A 10,376-nucleotide genomic window follows, 5' to 3' on the forward strand; every position below is an offset into this window, starting at 1 on the left:
CCGCCACATTCTATGCACCCAGTGACCCATCTGGAATCCGTGGAATGCGCCGGGAACGCATCCGTTCGACGCCCTCCTGGAGAGGTACCGGAAAGCGTCGTGACTGCGCTTTTGTCGTCGAGGATGAATCAAAACCGGGATTTCGAGGAATGAGTGCTGTGCGCGTACTCCTCCTTTTCTCTTTCACATACAACGACACTACCTACCCCTGTGCCCTCGTCGAATGGTTCAAGAAGGTCGGCCGCTCTCCAGACAAGATTACTGGCATGTGGAATGTTGTTCCAGAGTGCACGCGTAATGGAGAACGGCTGACCACTGTGATACATTTGGACTCTGTCCTCCGCGCCGCACATCTCATCCCCGTCTTCGGCCGCCAATACCTTCCTCCCCATTTTTCACACACCTGGTCCCTCGACGTCTTCGAAGCCTTTTACGTGAACAAGTATGCAGACCACCACGCAAATGAGATTTGTTTTTAGTACTAGTATTTGAGTCGTACACTTCAAGTTTTGTAGTCTCATTTTTTTAACTACAAGTTCAGTACTACGTAGTCTCATTTATTGTTACTCTACATCTTTGAGTGTGGCGCGGATGATCATCGTGACATGCGTGGCTCAATTTACGCCGGGATGTGGGCGCGGATGATCATTGTGGCACGCGTGGTTCAATTTACACCGGGATCAAAGTTGTGACGAGGTGGCGCCAGATCAATCACGCCGGCCACATTTGGCCACGCCTTCACGGCCCGCCACACCTGTGTGATTTTCCTGATAAGTTGCTACTTCGGCACCAATGTCTTGGAGAAGCTCCGTGGGCAGAGACAGTAATCCAGTCATCTTGTATACCAGGCTATATGAGTTTGTGCTCGTAGAGTTGGGCGCCTGACGTGTGAGTTATCGCGTTGTTATCGCGATTGCAAGGTTATTGGCTAAGAACGAAATTGGACATTGAACTTGAACCAAAGCTACAGACAAACTCAAACAAATACCGCACTGGTCCAAGTTCCAACTCTCAGCCTAACTTGAACGCCTCGACGAAAATGAGTGCTAAACGGCTCGCAGTCTCTTCAGGGATGGAGCCCATTAAAATCCACGGCAAGGGGGGAGCACAATTTTAATTTAATATATCATGTTGATTTTTTTGGTAAGGCCAATATGGCCGGACTAACCAACCAGGCGTGGGAACAACCTTCCATATATAGGTAAAATCTATAAATAGTAACATGTTTTGGGATGTCAGCCGCCATCTTATCCTTCATTTGCCACCCCTTCCTCTCCTTTTCTTCATGTTCTTACATGGGTCACAAACCCAGTCATTGATACCAAGATCCACTGGCAGTCCAACCCTTGAAAAGTGGTACTGCATAGTCAGTGGTCAGGCTGAAATGACATGAAAAGAAAATGACCTACCCACAATGTCTCGCAGCCTTTTTATAATTACTTTGCTTTCGTCCTCAATCAACTGCATCTATACTCTCACCACAATCACAATGTGGACAGATAACAGTTTTATCATCTCAAATATTATCCTCAATCTATATCATATACCAGGCTTCTTGGATCACAATTCACGAGTGAGAATAGCATAAGTACTGCACTTGGTAAGTGAGGACAGCTTGCAAAATGCCTCAGACAGCACACTGAGCTCATCCAACCCATAAATTACCTGAAATTGGTACTTAAAATAAAAAAATTTAACAGCCTGTCGGCCGGACTAACCAACCGACCCCATATGGCAGATTCAAATCCTGCTCCCCCCTTGATCCACGGGCTCTTTATGTAATAATGCAGAAAAACGATGGGAGTTCAAAAAACGTTGACCCTGCGAACCAGAGACCTACAACAGGGTTAGACTTTGGTTAGACCAGTTTCAGCGCTGGCCTTCCAAGTTACCTCCAAGTCGCTAGGCCGCAATGAGAATTTTGTGATGCCGCACTCGGGCGCGGCCTTTTCTGTTGGTGTGAGGGCATGCGACAATTTTAGCGGCTACCGCCCATGATAAAAAATCAAGAATGGAGAGATCTCCCGGTCAATTGGTTGAAGTCCTCAGCAACTTCGCCTCATTATTGTTATAGAGCATGACAGGCTGGGCGCAGAGCTTCGAGCATGCGGATACACGGCAACGCATGAGAGGCACCAGGAGACAGACATGTAAACGTTCTCCCGGCTTGACTGTGACACTTATGATTCAGTCAACCGTCTTGCGATCAAGTTGAACTTGCGATCTCAGAAAGGTTCTGAAAACCTCATCAACGCCGAGGGGGCCTTGTTGAGCAGTAGGTCAGAATCGTGACCACAAAAACTCGGCTGTGTGCTTACTTACAAGGCGCTAGACATTAATCGTTAGCCGGTTATAACAAAGGTTCGGGAAGATTCTGGTAGCACCACGCATACTATGCCAGTGGCATAAATCGACCAGACAACAAAGTTAATGGACGTTGGAAATTGGTTGGAAATTAGCCATGGCAAAGAAACTCAAATAAAACTGGATTCGCGATTCAACTTGAATGTCACTTCATAGCCATGAACATCCTCATGGTTTACAGATATCTCTCAAAATCGTAGTGCCATATATTGTGTTTCAGTCTTTTCTCCCGCCTGACCACGTAACGACCCCAGGAAGTAGTACCGACGACGTAGTGACTATAACTGGCATCCCACCCAAATCCCACCAACCACGCAGAATATCAGTATTCCCTAGATGTGCTAATGCGTCGGTACCCAACGTTCATACCCAAATCATCACACCGCAACTCAAATTCTTCACAAACTGTGGAAACGCGGAATGCATGACCGGGGGTGATCGGTCCATAACTTTTCACTCTGTTGGCGATCTTGCCATTCACCTGAGAAAGGTGGATACCAGCGGTATACCCACATCTGTCCCCTCGAGTGGATTCGGGAGAAGCACTGAGTAATTCAACAGCCCTCAGAACAGGTAGATTTGCACAAATGTCCAAAAGTAACCACTGTAAAAGAGGTTTAAAAGCGTACGACTGGTTATGAATTGAAACCATACGATTGCATTGCGATTGCCTGTGCCAAGGGATGAATGCTCTTCATCACTGTCGCTGAAAACAGGTGATGCGCAGATGAACACTGGCAGAGGTGACTGCTGTAAACGCGGTTCAAAAGCGCACAACTGGTCATGAATTGGGAACATACCATTGCATTGCGATTGCCTCTGCCAGGGTATGAATGCTCTTCATCACTGTCGCCGTCGTCATCATCTCCATCTTCGTTTCCATCCTCATCCTCCGAGTCGGCGTCATCGTCTGTATCCTCGTCATCGTTATCGTCGTCCTCTTCTTGGAAACGTACAATTGCATTGTGATTGCCTCTGCCAGGGTATGAATGCTCTTCATCACCGTCGCCGTCGTCGTCATCTCCATCATTGTTTCCATCCTCATCCTCGGCGTCATCGTCTGTATCCTCGTCGTCATCATTTGTATCCTCGCCAGCGTCATCATCATCCTCTTCTCCGATGTCCTTAGAGTCAATGGATAACTTGAGAGATGTAAGGCATGCACATTGTTTTATTATGCCGGAACAGTGGTTCGCAAAGCACCAATTCCCTTCATATCCTGCGTCGATTTCAAGGGATTCGAGGGAACGGACGTGGTTTTGTAGAGCCCGTTCGTAAAACATGATGGCAAGCTGATCGGACGTCGGTGGCGACTTGGTATACCGTGAAGCATATGTAAGTCTAAGACACCGAAGCCCGGAAAATGATGTTAGGTACTCGATGAGGGCTAGTTGGACGTCATCAGTGACGATATCCTGGAGATGTATGTTTTCCAACCGCAAAGACGACCAAATGTTTTCTGTGGAGGATCCAGGATTTCCCGAAGCTTGATCCTCGGTCGAAAAAATATTTCGAAGGTGGAGGGAGATCAACGATCTCAAATGGGGTATCAGGGTGGCGTCCAGTTTTACAAACAGCCCACTCAAGTTCAGATGTGTGATGTTCAAGAATGCTGAATCGGGTATCTCAGAGAGAAAGTCACTGAGCTTTTGTATGTTCTTCTCAGGGTAGTATCACTGATTATCGATTGTGAGGGTTTTCAACTTCGGCTGATTCCAACCAATAAATCCGAGTCTCGCAATGGGGATAATGTTGCTGGGATCGTAATCCGCGCTTGTGAAAGAGAAGTTTACTATGTGTGGCAACTGTCGTAGCTGCCGAGAAGATTCTGGAGCAGACCCACACTTCAGATGGAGATCCTGCAAAAGTGGAAGTGACGCAAGGGCGTCGAGGACTAGAAGAACTGCCCACTCTGGGTCGGAGGCGCCCAGATCCCAACTAAAACACATTAATATGTGCTCTGAAGGAGGGCATTGGACTTACATGACTCTTCGAACCCCAGTCAAGGACGCAACTGCTGGGAAGAGGAATGACCTAACCTTGGCCTCCTCTCCTGAAGGTACATCCTCGTCGTCTCGGGGATATAGACCGTGAATTTCAAGACAGGTGGCATATTTCGAGGCGGAAGTCGGCTTTGGCTCAGTGGTAGCAAGACTCTTGACCTGAGATGACAGATGTATCGGCGATAACTTGATCGTTGACAAAACCTGTGGCTCCCATGCAAAGTTAATCTGTTTGCATACTAAACGCAGAGCCTTTCTAGGATCACGATAATAATGGATCCTACAACTGGGACTCATTGCCACAATCCGAACCTCCGGCGAGGTTGCTACTTCAGCACCAATGTCTTGGAGAAGCTCCGTGGGCAGAGACAGTAATCCAGTCATGACTCCAGCAATTGTATACCAGGCTAAATGAGTTTGTGTTCATAGAGTTGGGTGCTTAACGTGTAAGTTATCGCGCTGTATCGCGATTGCAAGGTAATTGAACAAGAACGAAATTGGACATTGAACTTTTGAACCAAAGGTAGTGTACAAACAAGCTCAAACAAAATTCAACAGGTCTCAGCGCTGGCCCTCCAAATCGGTAGGTCGCAAGCAGCTCATCAAAAATAGAGGCATTGCTGACCAATTGCTGACCTACGCATAGTTTCCGTTTGGATGGAGAGTGTCCTTACCATGTTCTTGCTATAGCGCATGAAAATCCCCGTAAACCCCCCCGGGAAGCTGGCCCGAGCGCGTTTTGCGAGAATTCTGTGATGCCGAGCTTGGGCGCGGCCTTTTCTGTTGGCGTGAGGGCATGCGACAATTTTAGTGGCCACCGCCCATGATAAAAAAAAATAAGAATGGAGAGATGTCCCATCGATTGGTCGAAGTCTTCAGCGTCTTCGTCTCACAAGGGGGTAGCGGGACGTGGATCCTGCACCAAGGGTAGGAGGGGGGGGTGTCCGGCCGAAGGCCGAAAAAAAAAAGTGACACCCCATCAATTTTCAGATTTTGAAGGGCAGCGACATTCCAGCTTCGGACACGGACGGTCCAAACCAAGAGTACTATCACCTACGTCGACACACCCTACACTCCCCACGCCGCCCCAGGCCAAGTGCCTCTTCCTTCTCTGAATGAATTACACCACTCGGACACTTCACTTTCTTTCTCGGCCTACACATTAAAGAGTCACTTTTGAAGATTTATCACATGCACAGTACTGAAGAAATGCCCTCTCATTCTGTACCGTCAGTAGCCGTCAGTGTAGCTACTTACCCAGGATGATCCGTCTTTAAACAAGTTTTTTCAATATCATGCTAGCACAGGCCCGTTATATGCATCTTCAGTGGACTCGACTTAGCTTAAACTTAGTTTATGGCCAACCACCTGTGCGTAGTTGACTTGTTACATGTTGGTTACATGGAAATATTTTGAATTCAAAAAAAAAAAAAACATGAGTGTGGGAAAAACATACTTTATTAAGAAGGTAATGGTGGGGGGGTGTCAGGCAGAACCCTGAAAAAAAAATAACGAGTGTTGGTCTCTTTTCCACATTCCACCACCCCCTTGTCATCTCACTCTTGTTATAAAGCATCACAATCTGGGCGCGGAAGATAAGAATGAAGATCAAAACTATTAGGCTAAGAGATCAGCGCTAGCTTCCAGACTATTTTCTTCGGGTACAGTTGTCGATAGCATCATCTCACTCTTGATCTTCTCTTGTTCAGATCTCTTTCCGAATGGTACAGGGTACGATCGCGTTACACAAAAATTAGTTCCGATCGCGCACCAACCTACTTCATTATCTCGTTGAACAGTGAAACTCATAAATTTAGCCCTTCTAGGTACTTCTCAGTCGTCGCCCACAATTCATCCCCCAACGCCTTATTTCCGCCATTCTTCGAGGTCGACGCAACCTTCCCAACGGGCTCCAAATACGCTTCTCGATACCGATCAAGATTTTTCCTGACCACTGGCGATGCAGCTGCAAAACAAGAATTGTACGCCCCTTCATCTGGGTGTTTGAGCATCATTCCCGTCAGCCTCTGAATGAACCTAAGGAATGGGAGTCGGCTTGTAAATGTATCAATCATTCCTGGGTGCAAGGAGATGCTGATAATGGAGGAAGAGGAAGCGTCAAGGTGACGTTGGAGCACATTCGAGAAGAGGATGTTGGCTAGTTTGGACACGGCTGAGAATTGGGATGGTTAGAGGTTATTTGGTCATGGAGAAATCTGGTCATGGAGAAACTGAGTTTCATACGGTATCTTTTGAGGTCTGAGCGGAAACCCGATTTTGTTCCGTAGCATAGCTGAAAATCCTCGATTGACGAAAAACGCAGTTTTAGATCCATGGCTCGTGGTAACCCGGGCCGTGAAGGGCTGATGATAACTACATCCGATATCTGTATTCATACTTGATGCAAGGGAGAATCAAATTACTCACCATAACGATTCTAACATCCGAATTATTCTCCTTGGAGGTTTTTTCGAGCAAAGGAAGCAAGGTTTTCATGATTTGAAAGGTTCCGATGTGGCTAGGGTGTGCTGAATGAATTCTCCATGCAAGAAAGCCACGGCGCAATTTACTTAACCATCAACACCTCACAGATGCACAACAGATGCCTGCTTAGAATTTTATTTCAATACTATAACGTGAAAGACGGGGTGATGTTGGGGTGGCGGTAGTACCATCTTGGGTCGGTTTGGTTGGGTCTTCAAATAATCTAAGGGGGAAAGCTTTAGCAACCAATTAATAACTCACTCAAGCACCTACACAGCCGCCAGCGGCATTGTTAACTAGCCACATAGACAAGATTAAATTTCCCACAGGGACATGACAAGAAAAGCCTTCTCGGACGTACTGAGGACATCAACTCTTTCCTCCTTGCTCAGAAAAGTCTCTCCAGACTTCTTTGCTAACGCTGGCGTGCTGAGGTTGAAGTTGGGTTGCAGAAAAGCCAGACCACGTCCCCTGAACTTCTTTCAATTTAGCGATGGTTTTGCACCTTTCTCCTTGGTCCACGTGCCCAGGTAAACTTTAGCACCGCGGCGAGCAAGGTGTTTAACTGTGGCATAACCGATCCCTTTGCTAGAAACGAATGTGAGCTGTCATTACAATGAAGGAAGTCGAAGCTCACTTTCCACCAGTCACGATAATTACTTTGCCAGAGAGGTCTTCGAGGTCGGTCAACGGGTTGAACTTTTGAGACCAGAACATTTGACGTAGAGTGAGGAGAGATGCCTCAGAGTAGTCAACGAGAGGTACATGGGGTGTGGCCAGTGGTGTGCACTAGCAGCTTCTCCGTCCCTTTGTATCCCAATTTCAAGGCGACTATTTGGTTGGCGCATATCAGTCCTTCTCGCTGCATTCTATGCCTCAAATACCCATAGTTGCACGTTCCGTGATGAGTAAGCTTGAGGAACGAGAGCATGCTCATATTAGGATAAGATAATGTTTTGTGTCAGAACCAGACATTTACATGTACAAATACTAATATATGTCTATGTTTCGGGGAGTGCTTCTCCCCATCACTTGGATCTGGTTCTGACATGAAGAAATTACTTGTCGGTTACCTCCTTAAAATTTTCGAAAGACTTCTTGAGCTCCCTGCAAAATTTTGCATCTCGCACTATGGTCGACACAATCACTGACAGCACTCTCACCCCTCAGCCTCGTGTGCCGCACACCCACACTTCGCCTACAATTATTCAGCTCTTAAAAAACCTCTCCCTACCCAACATTTTACAAAAAAACAAGAACATTGAGGCTGACAACGATGCCAGATCCGCCAAGACCTTGAATCATGCTCTAGACCCAGCTGGTCATCCTGAGCCGGGATCAGAAGTCGCTTCATTGATCACCATTGATCCCGAAGATCTTGCCTGATTAAGGATCCTGTCCTTCTTTGCCTCCGTTCGCGAGCATGTTTACAACACTTTGGCGAGGCACAGGCTAGCCGATGATGAACTTAAAGAAAAGGAGGAGAAAAAAAGGAAAGACAACGATGTCTCTGCAGAAAGTCTCAGACTCTCCAAAAGGTGTTGCATGGATGGAACTAATCATGTAGAAAGAGTTGTGGGGGAGCCAATTCCCATTGAATTCCCGCAATCTTTATATGACACTGAAATCTGTGTTGCAGTGCCACTTCCCTTCTTCCTCACCCAGAATCTCCGATCTCTGATTGATGAAGCTTCGACCCTCCCTACCGTCAAATCAAACCCTGCACCTGGGGAAACAAAGGGTACTTATATTCTTAATTTAGACAAACTCTCAAATCATTTTGGGAAAGAGCTGTCCCTCACATGCAGCCAATGGTCCGAAGCAGCTGCCAACATGTGGAGCTTCCAAATCTCTAGGGACAAGTCGGGTGCAGATGGAGAACATGCTGCTTGGTTTGAAAAACACTTCAATTTTTTTAACACGTTGAACAAAAGGGACGAACTCTATGACACGTGGAAAACCATGGAGTTAGAATTCCGACAGGATCACAGGAGCCGGCACCTCAAATTTAGTGCTCCAGACTATGACAAGGCCCTGGGCCTGACCAAGGAGACCCACAAACTTCGGAAGGAATTCCAAAAGGAATTCCAGGAATTCGTCATCACTTCCCAGACGGCAACTCCGCGGTCAGGGCCACCCTACCACGGTACTTCTGGACCTCCCACACAGAGGAATTTGCCACGAGGCTCCTTCCAGCCCTTTTCCTCAGGCAGCGGCAAGCCCTCCTCCAGCGCTGTCTGCCTCATCTGTGCGCAAAGGGGGCACAACCTCTTCTTCCACCAAAAGGCCACCATCGTCAAATTTGCTGACAGCAAAGCGGTCTGCGCAAAATGTAGCCCAGGTGCTGGACTCATCACGCCCGACAACCTCACCATTTGCATCAACTGGAACGTTCGAGGCGCTGACGCCGCTCCCCAATGCGCCGCCCTTCACAAAGACGACCGCCTCCATCTATGTTCCTTCTGCAGCAGCAAGAGCCATCACGCTCTCTTCTGGACCTGTCGCACCAAGACCGCTTGAAGAATTCCTTTCTGTGTCAACCCCTCCTCGTCTCGAATACACTGATTTTTCCCATTCTGTTTTCCCTCGCCTTCCCCTACCGTCATCTACTTCCTTTCACTCTTCAATATTTGCACATGTTCCACACCCTTACAACCCTGATGCCTTCGAGTCCCTCTTGCTTAAACATGATCTTTTATCTCACTACCCCCTACTTCCTGGCAATCTCAGGCATGGTTTTCCCCTCAGACACATGCCCGCACTGACGAATGGCGTCGTCCTCCCTAACAATCCATCCACCTTTGCTTACATGTCCGACATTCAGGACTATCTCCAAAAGGAACTTCTGGCTGGCAGAATGTCTGGCTCTTTCTCTCGCAAAGAGACTGAACTTATTCTTCGTGGCCCTTTCCAAGCTTCCCCCCTTATTGTCTCGCTCCAGCCCCAGCAACGTGGTATGCCTGATAAAGTCAGAATCTGCAGACACCTTTCTAAAGCTTCCAAACTGCACGCTTCTGTGAACTCGCATATCTGCAAAGAAGACTTTCCGACGTGTTTCGACCTCGCATCAAAAGTCGCAGAAATTGTGAGTTCTCATTCCCTCAGTCTCTTCCCCCTCCATTTTCTCTCGTTTCATTATACGCCCTTTTGCATTTTGTGCGTAGGGTTGTTTTCTTCTTCTGTGCCATACACACATTCAGATTTTGCATCCTTTATGTGTTATCTCGGGCTCTTGCCCACCTATCTCTGGCGCACCCTTGCGCAATGTTGAACACACTTTGTGTTCCTCCCTTCCAACATCTCATGGTGTCCCCTCCTTGCATGGACTCTTGTCCTCATTCGCATATCTCATGGTCGAACACACTTCGTGTTCCTCCTTTCCAACATCTCATGATGTCCCCTTTCTTGCACGGACTCTTGTCCTGTTCGCATACCTCATGGTTTTGCCCACTCCCTCACTTCTATCTTCTGTATCCCTCTTTCCTTCATGACTGAGGCTTACACATGCATGCAGATTGCCTGGCC

General features: G+C 47.4%; 3 protein-coding genes across 3 annotated transcripts; 1 reads left to right on the forward strand and 2 right to left on the reverse strand.

Annotated features, from left to right (window-relative positions):
* Positions 1-44: 44 nt before the first annotated feature.
* Positions 45-479, forward strand: LACBIDRAFT_299899 (uncharacterized protein; the record flags this gene model as incomplete). Its single annotated transcript, XM_001890814.1, has 1 exon — positions 45-479. One exon carries the CDS (start codon positions 45-47, stop codon positions 477-479), a length of 435 nt encoding a protein of 144 aa, XP_001890849.1.
* A 2,207-nt stretch (positions 480-2,686) lies between these two features.
* LACBIDRAFT_335910 (uncharacterized protein) lies at positions 2,687-4,751 on the reverse strand (the record flags this gene model as incomplete). The annotated part of the gene is made up of 5 exons (XM_001890815.1): positions 2,687-2,968; positions 3,165-3,976; positions 4,208-4,302; positions 4,348-4,571; positions 4,608-4,751. 5 exons carry the CDS (start codon positions 4,749-4,751, stop codon positions 2,687-2,689), a joined length of 1,557 nt encoding a protein of 518 aa, XP_001890850.1.
* Positions 4,752-7,333: 2,582 nt separating this feature from the next.
* LACBIDRAFT_299902 (uncharacterized protein) lies at positions 7,334-7,568 on the reverse strand (the record flags this gene model as incomplete). Its single annotated transcript, XM_001890816.1, has 2 exons — positions 7,334-7,439; positions 7,489-7,568. The coding sequence occupies 2 exons, from the start codon at positions 7,566-7,568 to the stop codon at positions 7,334-7,336; spliced, it is 186 nt and encodes a 61-aa protein (XP_001890851.1).
* Between the last annotated feature and the right edge of the window lie 2,808 nt (positions 7,569-10,376).

This window comes from Laccaria bicolor, genomic scaffold (assembly GCF_000143565.1).
Source record: "Laccaria bicolor S238N-H82 LACBIscaffold_185 genomic scaffold, whole genome shotgun sequence".
Classification (NCBI taxonomy): Eukaryota; Fungi; Basidiomycota; class Agaricomycetes; order Agaricales; family Hydnangiaceae; genus Laccaria; species Laccaria bicolor.